At 29.7% G+C, this 20,307-nt stretch overlaps 1 protein-coding gene across 1 annotated transcript in view; it reads right to left on the reverse strand.

Annotated features, from left to right (window-relative positions):
* Positions 1 to 794: 794 nt before the first annotated feature.
* Positions 795 to 20,307, reverse strand: part of LOC139504228 (putative ankyrin repeat protein RBE_0220) — a 28,693-nt gene continuing 9,180 nt past the window's right edge. Inside the window, exons 4-10 of the mRNA XM_071294295.1 lie at positions 19,835 to 19,939; positions 18,173 to 18,277; positions 7,712 to 7,816; positions 5,688 to 5,792; positions 4,269 to 4,373; positions 1,988 to 2,092; positions 795 to 971 (exon numbers count right to left, since the gene is read on the reverse strand). Coding sequence (XP_071150396.1) covers positions 795 to 971; positions 1,988 to 2,092; positions 4,269 to 4,373; positions 5,688 to 5,792; positions 7,712 to 7,816; positions 18,173 to 18,277; positions 19,835 to 19,939 — 807 coding nt within the window. The remainder of the gene's footprint in view (positions 972 to 1,987; positions 2,093 to 4,268; positions 4,374 to 5,687; positions 5,793 to 7,711; positions 7,817 to 18,172; positions 18,278 to 19,834; positions 19,940 to 20,307) is intronic.

Below are 20,307 nucleotides of genomic sequence, written 5' to 3' on the forward strand. Positions count from 1 at the left end.
TCTTGCCGTATTAAATACGGAAAGAAAATTAAATAATCGCGAAATCAAATAGCCGCGAAGTGGTCTAGAAAGGATAACACGCGAAATAAAGTATCCGCGAAAATAAGTTGGTTTACAGTATTTAAACATCACCCAACAAAAAAAAAACACATTCGAAAAGCTAGGTATAAAATGTTAATGACAAAATCGAAATTGATGCTAATTTAAACAACATTCAAAGATCTTTTACATGTTATAACAACATTACTAAAATAACCTTTACTTATAAGTTTGTTTAAAGGTTCTACGAGTATACGAGGATCTCCTGGTGAAAGCTTGCTTTTATCCCTTGTCATGGAATGTAGTGTATATGCTCTAACTATTTATATTAAGTAATAAGACTTTCTATTAAAACAGAAGCACATGTGTTTGCATGTGGTTCAATTCGAATGAAATAAACATCCTCAGGAGCGAAGTAATACACAATAAATGAAAAAGATTAAAATGATGAAAATTTCGATAACTTGCAAACAGTATTATTATTTGTACATTGAAGAAACATAAAGAAATATTTATGTAAAAATATTAGTAAAAAATCTTTAGGTCGATCAGGGATCATATGTCACTAAAAGAATACGAGGTAATAGCTTTATAAGTTTATTGCACAATGGTTCATTCAGCTATATACTTATATTTATCTTTATCTTATTTAAATATCGTCTGAACATAAGTAAATTTTCAAATCTAGATAGAATTATTGTTTCTATCATAAAAAAACCCAGTACGGAAATACAAATACTTGTGCGATTTATGTGTTACATGTATTCCCCATTTCCATTCTCAATTTTATTAAGAAAGAAAGCGTTTACTTTGTTTACCTCATTATTCTTTTCATTTGGTTTACAGTTATTCATTAGTAACGTTGTGATGATTTCTGGATTTCTCATGTGTATCTTATCATTTCTACAAGCTAAGTGTAATGGTGTGTCCCCCTAAAAGGACACAAAAGAAAGCTGCTATTCAAAAATAGAAAATGTCGGAGATAATTGATGTTGGTATGCAGAAAATTTGAAAACTCTGCATTTATATGTAGAGCAAATTAGCATTTTTTATATTGCCAAGTTTATGCACTTTAGTTTGGAAAATATTAATGGCATGTTATTTTCTTCAATTCATCACCTCTTCACTTATTCATTATAGTAAATAGGTAGCAAAAGTATTGAAATACCTTCTTTTTTATATTGTTCTTATCAGTCGATGCATCATATAAAGACATATAGTCAAATGATCAATTAAGTGTTCACACGTAATTCAATCTAGTATGCAAAATCTATTTTCAGTCACGAAGTTTTTATCCTGATTTACAATCTGACCGAATGCAGTAGGTTGGTTTATTTTCATTGTTCTTTTTTGTCTGATCTATATTTAATCAATTTGTTTGTTTTTGTAAAATTTGGTAAATAATGTTGCTTGTTCGCTACACGTATAACATGTTAGACGTTTAAGATTGGTGTAAGTACATATTGTAAATCGTTCTTTGTCTTTATTGAGGTGACTTTTTCTACAATTAGTTGTATGTGCATCTTAAAGGTTAACAATGCGTCATGCGATTAATTCTATGAAAAAAAGCTGTAATTTCTAATTAATTCTGCTGTCCAAAATATATCTTGGATGATCTGAAATCTATTAAAAGCATCCATTTTATAGAATGGTGACCAATAACGTTATAATTTTGTATTCCTTAACTTGTCGTTTCTGGTTCTGTCTTGTTTTTATACATGTATATTATTGATGAGCACACATATATCATGTATATGTAAAGTGTTAAGTATACAATTTTGTTCGAAATGTAAAAATATGTGTTTGTTTTTATGAATTAAAAATACTTTCAAATCTAACCTAGATAGAGTTCTAATTTCTACCATAAAAAAGCACGATTACAGAAATACAGATACAAGTGAGATTTATGTGTTACATACATTAAAGAAGAAAGCGTTTATTTGGTTACCTCATTATTCTTTTCATTTGGTTTACAATTATTCTTTCGTAATGTTGTGATGACTTCTGGATAGATTTCAAGATTTCTACAAACTACGTGCAATGGTGTGTCCCCCTAGAATGACAAAAAGACAGCTGCTATTCAAATATATACCTCTATTTATCCATTTATAAATAAAATGTCGGAGATAATTGATGTTGATATGTAGAGAAGTTGGAAACTCTGCATTTACATGTAGAGCAAATCAGCATTTTTTAAATTGACATGTTTATACACTTTAGTTTGGCCAATATTAATGACATGTTATTTTCTTTTATCATCACCTGTTTTTTTTTATTTATTATAGTAAAGTGGCAGCAAAATTATTGAAATACCTTCTTTTTTTATATGTTTCTTATCAGTGAATGAAAACATATAAAGACATATAGTCAAATGATCAATAAAGTGTTCACACGTAATTCAACCCAGTATGCAAAAACTATTTTCATTCACGAGGTTTGATCCCGATAAACAATCTGGCAGAATCGAATAGGTTTGTTTATTTTCATTGTTCATTTTGGTCTCTTCTATATTTAATCTTTTTTTTTGGTGTGCAAAATTTGGTTTATAATGTTGCTTGTTCGCTACATGTATAATATGATAGTCGTTTGCGATGGGTGTGAGTAAATATTGTAAATGGTTTTTTGTTTTATTGAGTTGCCTTTAGTAAAACTAGTTTCATGTGCAAAAAGAAAGGCTAACGATGCGTAATACGATAAATTCTATGAAAAAAGCTGTAATTTCTAATTAATATTGCTGTACATAATATCCAATGGGTGATCTGAAAACTTTTAACATCATCCATTTACAGAATGGTGACAAATGACGTTATAATTTTGTATTCCCTAACTTGTCGTTTCTGTCATTTTCCTTTTTTATACATGTATATCATTGATGAGTAAACTTAATGTAGCGTTTTAATTGGGTGACCTTGTTGAAAACTTTTCTAAATGATAATTATGTGTTTGTTTTTTAATTAAAAATACTTTCAAATCTAACCTAGATAGAATTATTGTTTATACCGTAAAAAAATACCCATTACAGAAATACAAATACAAATGAAATTTATGTGTTACATACATTAAAGAAGAAAGCGTTTATTTTGTTTACTTCATTATTCTTTTCATTTGGTTTACAGTTATTCTTTAGTAATGTTGTGATGACTCCTGGATAGATTTGAAGATTTCTACAAACTAAGTGCAATGGTGTGTCCCCCTAGAATGACAAAAAGACAGCTGCTATTCAAATATATACCTCTATTTATCCAGTTATAAATAAAATGTCGGAGACAATTGATGTTGATATGTAGAGAAGTTGGAAACTCTGCATTTACATGTAGAGAAAATCAGCATTTTTTATATTGCCAAGTTTATCTACTTTAGTTTGGCAAATATTAATGACATGTTATTTTCTTTTGTCATCACCTATTCACTTATTCATTATAGTAAAGTGGCAGCAAAACTATTGAAATACCTTTTATTTTTATATGTTTCTTATCAGTGGATGAAAACATATAAAGACATATAGTCAAATGATCAATAAAGTGTTCACACGTAATTCAACCCAGTATGCAAAAACTATTTTCATTCACGAGGTTTCATCCCGATAAACAATCTGGCAGAATCAAATAGGTTTGTTTATTTTCATTGTTCATTTTGGTCTCTTCTATATTTAATCTTTTTTTTTTGCTGTGCAAAATTTGGTTTATAATTTTGCTTGTTCGCTACATGTATAATATGATAGTCGTTTGCGATGGGTGTGAGTAAATAATGTAAATCGTTTTTTGTTTTATTGAGTTGACTTTACTAAAACTAGTTTCATGTGCAAAAAGAAAGGCTAACGATGCCTAATATGATAAATTCTATGAAAAAAGCTGTAATTTCTAATTAATATTGCTGTACATAATATCCAATGGGTGATCTGAAAACTTTGAAAAGCATCCATTTACAGAATGGTGACAAATGACGTTATATTTTTTTATTCCTTAACTTGTCGTTTCTGGTATTTTCCTTTTTTTAGACATGTATATCATTGATGAGTAAACTTAATGTAGCGTTTTAATTGGATGAACTTGTTGAAAAACTTTTCTAAATGATAATTATGTGTTTGTTTTTAAATTAAAAATACTTTTAAATCTAACCTAGATAGAATTATTGTTTATACCGTAAAAAAATACCCATTACAGAAATACAAATACAAGTGAGATTTATGTGTTACATACATTAAAGAAGAAAGCGTTTATTTTGTTTACCTCATTATTCTTTTCATTTGGTTTACAGTTATTCTTTAGTAATGTTGTGATGACTTCTTGATAGATTTCAAAATTGCTACAAACTAAGTGCAATGGTGTGTCCACCTAGAATGACAAAAAGACAGCTGCTATTCAAATATATACCTCTATTTATCCAGTTATAAATAAAATGTCGGAGACAATTGATGTTGATATGTAGAGAAGTTGGAAACTCTGCATTTACATGTAGAGCAAATCAGAATTTTTTATATTACCAAGTTTATGCACTTTAGTTTGGCAAATATTAATGACATGTTATTTTCTTTTATCATCACTTGTTCACTTATTCATTATAGTAAAGTGGCAGCAAAATTATTGAAATACCTTCTTTTTTTATATGTTTCTTATCAGTGGATGAAAACATATAAAGACATATAGTCAAATGATCAATAAAGTGTTCACACGTAATTCAACCCAGTATGCAATAACTATTTTCATTCACGAGGTTTCATCCCGATAAACAATCTGGCAGAATCAAATAGGTTTGTTTATTTTCATTGTTCATTTTGGTCTCTTCTAGATTTAATCTTTTTTTTGTGTGTGCAAAATTTGGTTGATAATGTTGCTTGTTCGCTACATGTATAATATGATAGTCGTTTGCGATGGGTGTGAGTAAATATTGTAAATGTTTTTTTGTTTTATTGAGTTGACTTTACTAAAACTAGTTTCATGTGCAAAAAGAAAGGCTAACGATGCGTAATACGATAAATTCTATGAAAAAAGCTGTAATTTCTAATTAATATTGCTGTACATAATATCCAATGGGTGATCTAAAATCTTTTAAAAGCATCCATTTATAGAAAGGTGACCAATGACGCTATAATTTTTTATTCCTTAACTTTTCGTTTCTGGTATTTTCCTTTTTTATACATGTATATCATTGATGAGTAAAAATTAATGTAGCGTTTTAATTGGATGACCTTGTTGAAAAACTTTTCTAAATGAAAAATTTGTGTTTGTTTTTTAATTAAGGTGGTACCTAACACTACAGGGAGATAACTCTGTAAAATGAGCTAAACGTTTTAATTACGTTGTGTTGTTAAGTAAAATATTAAGCTTCTCAATGATCAAAATAAGTGTTTGTCAAACTGCTATATAACCAGTGTAATTTTTCTGAAAAAACGGTTGGTTCAAATTTTTTGAAATTTTTATATTTTTGTAAAAGGGTCAAAGTAAATACTTTGTCAAAATTTTAAGAAAATTAAACGACCCAAATTAATTTTAGCTAAAGTGTTGGGTACCACATTAAAAATACTTTCAAATCTAACCTAGATAGAATTATTGTTTATACCGTAAAGAAATACCCATTACAGAAATACAAATACAAGTGAGATTTATGTGTTACATACATTAAAGGAGAAAGCGTTTAATTTTGTTTACCTCATTATTCTTTTCATTTGGTTTACAATTATTCTTTAGTAATGTTGTGGTGACTTCTGGATGGATTTCAAGATTTCTACAAGCTAAGTGCAATGGTGTGTCCCCCTAGAATGACAAAATGAAACCTGCTATTTAAATATGTACCTCTATTTATCCATTTATAAATAAAATGTCGGAGATAATTGATGTTGATATGTAGAGAAGATGGAAACTCTGCATTTACATGTAGAGCAAATCAGCATTTTTTATATTGCCAAGTTTATCTACTTTAGTTTGGCAAATATTAATGACATGTTATTTTCTTTTATCATCACCTGTTCACTTATTCATTATAGTAAAGTGGCAGCAAAATTATTGAAAAACCTTCTTTTTTTATATGTTTCTTATCAGTGGATGAAAACATATAAAGACATATAGTCAAATGATCAATAAAGTGTTCACACGTAATTCAATCCAGTATGCAAAAACTATTTTCATTCACGAGGTTTCATCCCGATAAACAATCTTGCAGAATCGAATAGGTTTGTTTATTTTCATTGTTCATTTTGGTGTCTCCTATATTTAATCTTTTTTTTTGGTGTGCAAAATTTGGTTTATTATGTTGCTTGTTCGCTACATGTATAATATGATAGTCGTTTGCGATGGGTGTGAGTAAATAATGTAAATAGTTTTTTGTTTTATTGAGTTGACTTTACTAAAACTAGTTGCATGTGCAAAAAGAAAGGCTAACGATGCCTAATATGATAAATTCTATAAAAAAAGCTGTAATTTCTAATTAATATTGCTGTACATAATATCCAATGGGTAATCTGAAAACTTTTAAAAGCATCCATTTTACAGAATGGTAACCAATGTCGTTATAATTTTTTATTCCTTAACTTGTCGTTTCTAGTAATTGTCTTTTTATACATAAAATTGAGAATGGAAATGGGGAATGTGTCAAAGAGACAACAACCCGACCAAATAAAAAACAACAGCAGAGGGTCACCAACAGGTCTTCAATGTAGCGAGAAATTCCCGCACCCGGAGGCGTCCTTCAGCTGGCCCCTAAACAAATATATACTAGTCCAGTGATAATGAACGCCATACTAATTTCCAAATTGTACACAAGAAACTAAAATTAAAATAATACAAGACTAACAAAGGCCAGAGGCTCCTGACTTGGGACAGGCGCAAAAATGTGGCGGGGTTAAACATGTTTGTGAGATCTCAACCCTCCCCCTATACCTCTAACCAATGCAGTAAAGTAAACGCATAACAATACGCACATTAAAATTCAGTTCAAGAGAAATCTGAGTCTGATGTCAGAAGATGTAACCAAAGAAAATAAACAAAATGACAATAATACATAAATAACAACAGACTACTAGCAGTTAACTGACATGCCAGCTCCAGACTTCAATTAAACTGACTGAAAGATTATGATTTCATCATTTGAACATCAGGCACAATCCTTCCCGTTAGGGGTTTAGTATCATACCATCATAACATATATGAGAAGAACATAACCCGTGCCATGCCAACAACTGTTTTTAGAATAAATGTGTTTAGTTCCGGTGCAAAGACCTTATCAGTGACTCAATATTAACGCCAAAATATGCAATCTTTAATGACTTGACAACAGTATCGCAATTATATCGCTTCTTAATAAGTCTATTCAAAGGTTTTGTAAGTTTCTGAGGTGAATACTGACACCTTTGTGCTTTATAAAGAATATTACCATAAAAAATTGAATGTGAAATACCTGAACGTATTAGAAGTCTGCATGTTGAGCTATATTTACGAATGATGTCATGTATATCATTGATGAGTAAACTTAATGTAGCGGTTTAATTAGATGACCTTGTTGAAAAACTTTTCTAAATTATGAATATGTGTTTGTTTTTTTATTAAAAATACTTTCAAATCTAACCTAGATAAAATTATTGTTTATAACCATAAAAAAATACCCATTACAGAAATACAAATACAAGTGAGATTTATGTGTTACATACATTAAAGAAGAAAGCGTTTATTTTGTTTACCTCATTATTCTTTTCATTTGGTTTACAGTTATTCTTTAGTAATGTTGTGATGACTTCTGGATGGATTTTAAGATTTTTACAAGCTAAGTGCAATGGTGTGTCCCCCTAGAATAACAAAAAAGACAGCTGCTATTCAAATATATACCTCTATTTATCCAGTTATAAATAAAATGTCGGAGATAATTGATGTTGATATGTAGAGAAGTTGGAAACTCTGCATTTACATGCAGAGCAAATCAACATTTTTTTATATTGCCAAGTTTATCTACTTTAGTTTGGCAAATATTAATGACATGTTATTTTCTTTCATCATCACCTGTTCACTTATTCATTATAGTAAAGTGGCAGCAAAATTATTGAAATATCTTCTTTTTTATATGTTTCTTATCAGTGGATGAAAACATATAAAGACCTTTAGTCACATGATCAATAAAGTGTTCACACGTAATTCAACCTAGTATGCAAAAACCATTTTCATTCACGAGGTTTTCATTTTGACATACAATCTGGCAGAATGCGATAGGTTGTTTTATTTTCACTGTTCATGTGTGTCTAGTCTATATCTAATCAGCTTAGTTTTTTTTGGTAAAATTTGGTTTATAATGTTGTTTGTTCGCTACATGTACAACATGGTAGACGTTTGAGATAGGTGTGAGTAAATATTGTAAATCGTTCTTTGTCTATATTAATTTGACTTTACTATTATTAGTTTCATGTGCAAAAAGAAAGGCTAACGATGCGTAATACCATCAATTCTATGACAAAAGCTATAATTTATAATTAATATTGCTGTACATAATATCCAATGAGTTCTTTTTAAAGGCAACAGTAGTATACCGCTGTTTTGAAATTCATAAATGGGTTGAGAAAAAACTTAGGGAAACACATCAAATATTAAAGAGCTACGACACAACAGAAACACAATGATAAAATGTAACACATACAGAAACAAACTATAATATAACAATAAAAATGTTATGACTTGGTACAGGACATTTTAAGAAAAATTGGTGGGTTAAACCTGGTTTTGTGGCATGCCAAATTTCCACTTCAACGAAAATGTTAAATAAAACATTTAAATGACAACATTACATGACAGGACTACAATACAAATAAATGGTAGAAAATATAGGACAGAGAAACACAGGAATAATGGCTAACAATAGGTACCGGGTTTTAAAATTGAATACACCAGACGTGGGTTTCGTCCACACTAGACCAACAAGAGACGCTCAGATGAAAAAAGTTTGAAAGCCAAAATAAGTACAAAGTTGAAGAGCACTGAGGTCCAAACGTTCCAAGAAGTTGCGACAAATCCGGCTAGTAATTCTATTAAAAACATCCATTTTACAGAATGGTGACCAATAATGTTATAGTTTGTTTTTTATTCCTTAACTTGTCGTTTCTGGTATTTTACTATGGAACGCCGGAACTGTCTTATAGTGGAAAAAAGTAATGTGTTTTGTCGCGTTGTCTTTACGTCTTGTCATTTCTTCTTTATGTTATATGCAGGTGCCTTTATTTCCTGATACTGCATCTCGGTGTTATGTCAAATTTGTTATTTGTTTGGTGAAACCATTGTATGATATGTCATTGCTAAACTTTATTGTGTGCAATAGTCATTACATTATGCTGTACCTACTAATATTCTGTGAATAACTCAAATCTTTATGAACACTTGTACATTCTTTCATATTTTCTCTATGTTGTGTCTATACTTCCTTTACGTGAGTCAGTTAATTATTGCGTCCTATGTAAACTGTGATTGTTGTGCTGAATGTTAACGTTTTGTTTTGATAAATTTTTGTTCTTTCAAAACATCATGATATTATAGCCTAACGGCTTTATGTTGTGTTTATACATAATTTTATGTCTCTCCAGTAAAAAAACCTAATACATCATGGTATAGTTCATATACGCTCTGTTAGCATTCATTACGTCATGTGCACATGCCTTTTACATTATGTTCAAACACAATACATTATATGCAAACGCTTTTAACGTGATTTGCAAACAGCTTATACGTTTTGTGCAAACATCGTTTACGTTATTTGCAAACGTCTTTTGCAAAAAATGCCTATTACCATGATTACATTTCATACAAACACCTATTACGTTATATATAACACCTATTTCATTATGTGCAAACACCTATTATGTTATGTGCAAATACCTATTACATTATGTGCAAATACCTATTACATTATGTGCAAACACCTATTACGTTATGTGCTAATGCCTATTACATTATGTCCAAACATCTATTATATGATATGTGCCAACACCTATTACATTATGTCCAAACACCTATTACGTTATGTGCCAACACCTATTACGTTATGTGCAAACACCTATTACGTTCTTGTAAACGCTTTTTTGACACAGATCAAAACAAAACGCATTAATTATATTCACTTTAAAAATTAAGTAAATAACAACTTTGAGCTTTCTAAAAAGCTGTTGACTGCTTCGCTGTAAATATTTGTGCATCGGATTGTTGATTTACTATTAGAAATATGGCATTTTTAGATATTGATTGATATAAAAATGCTATATGAAAATGTTGTTCTATTTTGTGTTATTCACACATGCAATTTTGTTCACTTCACTTGTTGAAAATCAAAACAGTTAGAAATATACAGACATGACTCTATTGTCTAAGAAATGCAACCGAAAGGATCAATACAATATAAAAAAGAAGATGGGGTATGAATGCCAGTGCGAAAATACAACTCTACACAAGAGCTCCCACATGACGCAGAAATTAAAAACGATAGGTCACCGTACGATCTAAAACTTCCATCATATTGTATTATCAATATTTTGAATGCATTGATATCAATCCCGAAAACAAGCTTAAAAACGTCCAACGCCGGAGTCCCGTTGAAGGTCATATCCCTGGCAATTTTAATGAACAAATCTTGCTTATGTTTTGCCTCGTAGAGACTTGAAAGTCGGACTTTCCAAAACTGAAGAGATTGTTATATAATCTAAAACTTGTCTTTTTTTAATAGGTTTACAATATTTGCATACCCTTTTTGAAAGTTGCAAAATTTTATCCTAATAGCATTTCTATTTTAGACACGTTATATATTTGTAACATTTATCATTTTATTTAATAAATCCAGTTTTTTTTCTATCTCTAATATTATCTAAAAATAAGCATTTTAAATATTGTCCTTTAAAATTCAGTGATAGGGGTGGTTATCTCAGTTTAAATTTTATTTCCATGTGAAATCGATCTAAATTTTCAGTTACATTTACCGTATTTACACGGATAAAAAGGGTTATAATTTGATACGGTCTACATTCATTAAAATGAAGAGTTTGCTACATTTTTGTATTCGTACATTGTCAACACTGGCAGTCTCAGTGACACTGACAAAAAATGTTGCAAAAACACATGTTCCTTTACTTCCCCGACTTCAACAATAAGACAAAAAAAGATTTTTTTTCTCCGGCGTAATACGTTTTGTAACTCAATCAAGAACAACTGCTTTAAAATAAAATTCTCATGCAGATTCGGAAATGCAACTTCGTTCCGGGCCTTGGTTCACATATTATCGACTTATCCGAAAAACAAGGATTTTTTTTATGTAGAATCATTGAATTTTTAACATGAGCAGATGCGAGTACTAATACTACGAATATTTTGAAACAGCAACTTATTTGCTTTCAACAAACAACACATTAAAAATCTTCGTGCTACTCGCGTCCGCTCTTAGTTAAAAATTGCTTAAACTGATTCAAGCTCTTATGATTTTCATGAAATCTACTCTTTAACACAGAAAATGAGAAAGAGAGAGATATTCTATAATTTTCACACACTGACAAACAAAAGATACAATGATTTTTTTGTAAGATGAGACACTATACTTTTTAGAAATAATCATATATCTTGGATTCTGTTCTTTCTGAATTCAACGAAAATAGGAGGATAGTTGTTTTTAAAAGGTTTTAGATAAGAGGGTCTGGGCCAGCTGATGGGAACCTTGAACTAACGACTGTTAGTAACTGCGATAACTCTCTGATCTATATACTAACTGTGCTTTTTTTCGTTGAGACGTACAAGTACTGAGCCAAGTCAACTTTATGTTTTTTCTATGTGTATCCAACTTATGAGGTGAGCCTATTTCAACTAGTTTTTATAATTTGTTCTTATGGTGTAGTGTTACATCACAGTCCCTTGTTCAAGCGAGGATTCGGCTCCCATTAAAATGTTTAACCCTGCCACATTCTGTATATACTTGTCCCAAGTCACGAGCGAGTTATTCAATGGTTGTCGTTTATTGTTGTGTTACTCATTTGTATTCAGTTCATTTTTATGGTACATAAATTAGGCCGCTAGTTTTTTGGTTTTTTAATAGCTGACTGTGTGGTACGGGATTTGCTAATTTGCAACATATTTATTAAGCTTTTTTACATCAATCAATATCTAAAATTCCACATTTACAATACTAAATTAACAATCCGGTGCACACATATTTACAGCGAACCAGTCAACAGATTTTTGGAAAGCTCAAATTTGTAATTTTCCTAATTTTCAAAGTGAATATCATTGATGCGTTTTGTTTTGATCTGTGTCCAAAGAGCGTTTACCAGAACTTAATAGGTGTTATGTTTGCACATAACATAATAGGTGTTGGCACATAACGTATAATAGATTTTTGGACATACTGTAATAGACATTAGCACATAACGTAATAGTTGTTTGCACATATTGTAATAGGTATTTGCACATAACGTAATAGTGTTTGCACATAATGAAATAGGTTTTATACATAACGTAAAAGGTGTTTGCATAAAATGGAATAGGCATTTGCACATGACGTAATAGGTGTTTGCAGATAACGTCAACGATGTTTGAACAAAATGTACAAACTTTTTGCACATCACGTTAAAAGTGTTTGCGTATAATGTATTGTGTTTGAACATAATGTGAAAGGCAAGTGCACATGACGTAGTGAATGCTAACAGAGAGTATCAGTTGTTCGGCAAAACATATATGAACTATACCATGATGTATTAAGTCTTTCACTGGAGAGAGACGTGTATAAACACAACATAAAGCCGTTATACCGTAATATCATGAGGTTTTCATAGAATAAAGATGTATCAAAACAAAACGTTTCAATAGAACATTCCATATAAACATCACATTTTAGACAGGACGCAATTATTAACTGACTTACGTACGGAAGAATAGTCACAACATGGAGAAAATATGAAAGAATGTAAAGGTGGTTATCATGAAGTTTGGAGTTATTCGCAGAATGTATAGTAGTTACAGCATAATGTAACGCATTTTGCACACAACAAATAATAAATTTGACATAACACAGAGATGCAGTATCAGGATATAAAGGCACCTGCACATAATAAAAAGAAGAAATGACAGGACGTAAAGGCAAAGCGAGAAAACACATTAAATATTAACACTATGAGACAGTTCCGGCGATCCATATTTACCACTTTTTTTTTATACAGGTATACTATTGATGAGTTAAAACTAATGTAGCGTTTTAATTAAATGTCCTTATTGGTAAGCTTTTCTAAATGATGAATATGTGTTTGTTTTTTAATTAAAAATACTTTAAAATGAAATATAGATAGAATTTTTGTTACTACCATAAAAAAATACCCATTACAGAAATACAAAGTTAAGTGAGATTTATGTGTTGATATGCGTTAAAGAAAAAAGCGTTTATTTTGTTTACCTCTTCATTCGTTTCATGTGGTATACAGTTATTCTTAAGTAACGTTGTAATGATTTCTCGATTTCTCATGTATATGTTATATTTTCTAAAAGCTAAGTGTAATTGTGTGTCCCCTAGAATGGACATAACTAAATTTTCAAATCTAACCTAGATAGAAATTTTGTTTCTACCATAAAAAAAATACCCGTTACAGATTACAAATACAAGTGAGATAAATGTGTTACATGCATTTAAGAAGAAAGCGTTTATTTTGTTTACCTTTTTATTCTTTTCATTTGGTAAACAGTTGTTCTTTAGTAACGTTGTGATCGTTGCTTGTTTTATAAAATAACTTCTACAAGCTGAGTGTAATGGTGTGTCCCCCTAGAATGACACAAAAGACAGCTAGTATTCAAATATAGACCTTTTTTTATCCAGTTATAAATAAAATGTCGGAAATAATTGATGTTGATATGTAGAAAAGTTGGAAACTCTGCATTTACATGTAGAGCAAATCAGTATTTTCTATATTGCCAAGTTTATGCACTTTAGTTTGGCAAATATTAATGACATGTTATTTTCTTCAATTCATCACCTCTTCACTGATTCATTATAGTTAAATGACAGCAAAAGTATTGAAATACCTTCCTTTTTATATTTTTCTTATCAGTCGATGCATAATATAAAGACCTATAGTCAAATGATCAAAAAAGTGTTCACACTTAATTCAATCAAGTATGCAAAAAGTGTTTTCTTTCACGAGGTTTTCATCCTGATATACAATCTGGCAGAATGCAATAGGTTGGTTTATTTTCACTGTTCATTTTGATCTCTTATATATTTACTCAACTTGTGTTTTTGTTGTTGTAAAATTTGGTTTATAATGCTGCTTGTTCGCTACATGTACAACATGGTAGACGTTTGGGATGGGTGAGAGTAAATATTGAAATTGTACTTTGTCTTTTTGAGTTGACTTTACTATATTAGTTTCATGTGCAACTAAAAGGTTAAAGATACGTTATACGATTAATTCTATGAAAAAAACTGTAATTCTAATTGATATTGTTGCACATGATATCAAATGGGTGATCTGAATCTATTAAAAGCATCCATTTTACAGAATTGTGACTAATGACGATTTAATATTTTATTCCTGAACTTGTCGTTTCTGGTTTTTTTCTTTGTTTATGCATGTAAAACAATCATAATTTAAAAATAATGTAGCGTTTTAATTAAATGACCTTGCTGGACAACTTTTGAAAATGAAGAATTCGTGCTTGCTTTTTAATTAGAAATACTTTCAAATCTAACCTAGATAGAAATATTGTTTATACCATATCAAAATACCCATTACAAAAATACAAATACAAGTGAGATTTATGTGTTGCATGCAATGAAGAAAGCGTTTATTTTGTTTACCTCATTATTCTTTTCATTTGGTATGTTATTCTTTAATAACATTGTGATGATTTCTGGATTTATGTGCTGACTTTCACAAGCTAGGTGTAATGGTGTGTCCCCCTAGATTGACACAAAAGACAGCTGATATTCAAATATATACCTCTATTTATCCATTGATAAATAAGATGTCGGAGATAATTAATGTTGATATGCAGAGAAGTTGGAAACTCTGCATTTACATGTAGAGCAAATCAGCATTTTTTATGTTGCCAAGTTAATGCACTTTTGTTTGGCATATATCTATGACATGTTATTTTCCCCAATTTATCACCTCTTCACCTGTTCATTATAGTTACGTGACAGCAAAAGTATTGAAATACTTTTTTTTTTATTTGTCTGATCTTTGGATGAAAATATAAAGACCTTCGGTCAAATGATCAATAAAGTGTTCACACGTTATTCAACCCAGTGTGCAAAATCTACCTTCATTCACGAGGTTTTCATCCTGATATACAATCTGACAAAATGCAATGGGTAAGATTATTTTCACTGTTCATTTCGATCTCTTATATATTTAATCAACTTGTTTGATCTTGTAAAATTTAGTAAATAATGTTGCTTGTTCGCTACATGTATAACATGGTAGACGTTTGAGATAGTTGTGAGTAAATATTGTAAATCGTTCTTTATATTTATTGAGTTGACATTACTATAATTAGTTTGATGTGCAAAAACAAAGGCTAACGATGCCTAATACGATAAATTCTATAAAAAGACTGTAAATCTAATTTATTTTGCTGTACATAATATCTAGTGGGGATTTGAAACCTATTAAAAGCATACATTTAACAGAGTGGTGATCAATGACGTTATATTTTTTTCCCTTAACTTGTCGTTACTGGTGTTTTGCTTTTTGAGTACATGTATATTATTGATGAGTAAAAATTAATGTAGCGCTTTAATTAAATGACCCTGTCGGAAACTTTTTTTGAGGAATATGTGTTTTTTTTTTCTATTTAACTAAAAATACTTTCAAATCTAACCTAGATAAATTTTTTGTTAATATCATATAAAAATACTAATTGCAGAAATACAAATACAAGTGAAATTTATATGTGACATGAATAGAAGAAAGCGTTTATTTTGTTTACCTCTTTATTTTTTTCATTTGGTTTAAAATTATTCTTTAGTAACGTGGTGATGATTTCTATATTGATGTCACGATTTCTACAAGCTGAGTGCAATGGTGTGTCCCCCTAGAATGGAACAACAGACAGCTAATATTCAAATTTAGACCTCTATTTATCCATTTATAAATAGAATGTCGGAGATAATTAATGTTGATATGCAGAGAAGTTGGAAACTCTGCATTTACATGTAGAGCAAATCAGCATTTTATATATTGCCAAATTTATGCACTTTTGTTTGGCAAATATCAATGGCATGATATTTTCTTCAATCATTTCCTGTTTACTTATTCATTATAGTACAATTACAGCAAAAGTATTGAAATACCGTCTTTTTTATATTTTTCTTATCAGTCGATGTAAAACATATAAAGACTTATAGTCAAATGATCAATAAAATGTTCACACGTAATTCAACACATTATGCAAACACTATCTTCATTCACGTTTGTTTTATCTGATATACAATCTGACAGAATGCAATAGGTTGGTTTAATCAACTTGGTTTCTTTGTGTAAAATTTGGTTTCTAATATTGCTTGTTCGCTCCATATAAAACATGGTAGGCGTTTGAAATGGGTGTGAGTAAATATTGTAAATCGTTTTTTTTTTCTTTATTGAGTTGACTTTACTATATTAGTTTCATGTGCAACTAAAAGGTTAAAGATGCGTTATACGATCAATTCTATGAAAAAAACTGTAATTCTAATTGATATTGTTGCACATGATATCCAATGGGTGTTCTGAATCTATTAAAAGCATCCATTTTACAGAATTGTGACTAATGACGATTTAATATTTTATTCCTGAACTTGTCGTTTCTTTTTTTTTCTTTGTTTATGCATGTAAAATAATCATAATTTAAAAATAATGTAGTGTTTTAATTAAATGACCTTGCTGGAAAACTTTTGAAAATGAAGAATTTGTGTTTGCTTTTTAATTAGAAATACTTTCAAATCTAACCTAGATAGAAATATTGTTTATACCATATTAAAATACCCATTACAAAAATACAAATACAAGTAAGATTTATGTGTTGCATGCAATGAAGAAAGCGTTTATTTTGTTTACCTCATTATTCTTTTCATTTGGTATGTTATTCTTTAATAACATTGTGATGATTTCTGGATTTATGTGCTGACTTTCACAAGCTAGGTGTAATGGTGTGTCCCCCTAGATTGACACAAAAGACAGCTGATATTCAAATATATACCTCTATTTATCCATTGATAAATAAGATGTCGGAGATAATTAATGTTGATATGCAGAGAAGTTGGAAACTCTGCATTTACATGTAGAGCAAATCAGCATTTTTTATGTTGCCAAGTTAATGCACTTTTGTTTGTCATATATCTATGACATGTTATTTTCTCCAATTTATCACTTCTTCATCTATTCATTTTAGTTACGTGACAGCAAACTTATTGAAATACCTTTTTTTTTTAATTTTCTAATCTTTGGATGAAAATATAAAGACCTTTAGTCAAATGATCAATAAAGTGTTCACACGTAATCTAACCTGGTATGCCAAGCTTTTTTCCTTCACGAGGTTTTCATCCTGATATATAATCTGGCATAATGCAATAAATTGGTTTATTTTCACTGTTCATTTTGATCTCTTATATGTTTAATCAACTTGTTTAATCTTGTAAAATTTAGTAAATAATGTTGCTTGTTCGCTACATGTATAACATGGTAGACGTTTGAGATAGTTGTGAGTAAATATTGTAAATGGTTCTTTAACTTCATTGAGTTGACTTTACTATATTAGTTTCATGTGCAACTAAAAGGCTAAGGATACGTTATACGATCAATTCTATAAAAAAAAGCTGTAATTTCTAATTAATATTGTTGCACATGATATCTGAAATCTATTAAAAGCATCAATTTTACAGAATGGTGACCAATGACGTTATAATGTTTTATTCCTTAACTTGTCGTATCTGGTATTTTCCTTTTTTTATGCATGTATATTATTGATGAGTAAAAAATAATGTAGCGTTTTTTAAATAAAATGAAAACTTTTTTAAATGATGAATATGTGTTTGTCTTTTAATTAAAAAGACTTTCAAATCTAATCTAGATAAAATATTTGTTTCTACCATAAAAAAAATTACTCATTACAAAAATACAAATACAAGTGAGAGCATTAAAGAAGAAAGCGTTTATTTTGTTTACCTCTTTATTCTTTTCATTTGGTTTATAATTATTCTTTAGTAACGTTATGATGATATCTGTATTGATGTCAGGATTTCTACAAGCTGAGTGCAATGGTGTGTCACCCTAAAATGGAACAAAAGACAGTAAATATTCAAATATATACCTCTATTAATCCATTTATAAAAAGAATGTCGGAGATAATTGATGTTGATATGCAGAGAAGTTGGAAGCAGTTACATGTAAAGCAAATCAGCATTTTTTATATTGCCAAGTTTATGCAATTTTGTTTGGCAAATATTAATGACAAGTTATTTTTTTTTAATCATCACCTCTTCACTTATTCATTATAGTAAAGTGGCAGCAAACTCATTGAAATACCTTCTTTTTATATGTTTCTTATCAGTAGAGGAAAATATATAAAGACCTATAGTCAAATGATCAATAAAGTGTTCAAACGTTTTTCAACCCAGTATGCAAAAACTATTTTTATTCACGATGTTTTTATTTTGATATACAATCTTGCAGAATGCGATAGATTGTTCTATTTTCACTGTCCATTTGTGTCTCTTCCATATATAATCAATTTTGTTGTGTAAAATTTGTTTTATAATGTTGTTTGTTCGCTACATGTGAAACATGGTAGACGTTTGAGATGGGTGTGAGTAAATATTGTAAATCGTTCTTTGTCGTTATTAATTTGACTTTAATATTATTAGTTTCATGTGCAAAAAGAATTGATAACGATGCGTAATACCATCAATTCTATGTCAAAGCTATAATTTATAACTAATATTGCTGTACATTATATCCAATTAGTTCTTATTAAATGCAAAAGTAGTATACCGCTGTTCGGATTTTATAAATCGGTTGAGAAAAAACCAATCAGGGTTACAAACTAAAATTGAGAGAGAAACATAAAATATTAAAGAACTACGACAGAAACACAACATTAAAATGTAACACACACAAAAACGAACTATAATATACATGTAACAATAACCATTTTCCTGACTTGGTACAGGACATTATAAGAAAAAATGGTGGGTTGAACCTGGTTTTGTGGAATGCGAAACTTCCCGCTTTAATGACAATGTTAAATAAAACATTAAAATTACAACAATACATGACAGGAGTACAATACAAATAAATAGGAGAAAATATAAGACAGAGAAACACATGATTAATAGCTAACAAAAGGTACCGGGTTTTAAAATTTAATACGCCAGACGTCCACAAAAGACAAACCAGTGACGCTCAGATAGAAAAAGTTTGAAAGCCAAAATAAGTACAAAGAGCACTGAGGACCTAACGTTCCAAGAAGTTGAGACAAATACGGCTAGTAAATATATTAAAAGCATTCATTTTACAGAATGGTGACCAATATAGTTATAGTTTTGTTTTTTATTCCTGAACTTGTCGTTTCTGGTATGTTCTTGTTTTTTTATATACATGTATACTATTGACGAGTAAAAACTAATGTAGCGTTTTAATTAAATGTCCTTATTGGTAAGCTTTTCTAAATGATGAATATGTGTTTGTTTTTTAATTAAAATTACTTTAAAATGAAACATAGATAGAATTCTTGTGACTACTATAAAAAAATACCCATTACAGTAATACAAAGTCAAGTGAGATCTATATGTTACATGCGCTAAAGAAGAAATCGTTTATTTTGTTTACCTCTTCATTCTTTTCATTTGGTATACAGCTATTCTTTAGTAGCGTTGTGATGATTTCTGGATTGATGTCACGATTTCTACAAGCTAAGTGTAATGGTGTGTCCCCCTAAAATTAGACAACAAACAGTTGCTATTCAAATATAGACCTCTATCTATTCATTTATCTAATTTCTGAAATAATTTTTGTTGATACGCAGAGAAATTGAAAACTGCATTTACGTGTAGAACAAATCAGCATTTTGCATATTGCCAAGTTTATGCACTTTTGTTTGGTAAATATCAATGACAAGTTATTTTCTTCAGTTGATCACCTCTTCACTTATTCATTATAGTTGCAGCCAAGTATTGGAATACTTTTTTTTTATATATTTATTATCAGTCGATGCAAAATATAAAGACCTATAGTCAAATGATCAATAAAGTGTTCACACGGTATTCAACCCAGTGTGCAAAAACTATCTTTATTCACGAGGT

Source organism: Mytilus edulis, chromosome 14 (genome assembly GCF_963676685.1).
Source record: "Mytilus edulis chromosome 14, xbMytEdul2.2, whole genome shotgun sequence".
Lineage (NCBI taxonomy): Eukaryota > Metazoa > Mollusca > Bivalvia > Mytilida > Mytilidae > Mytilus > Mytilus edulis.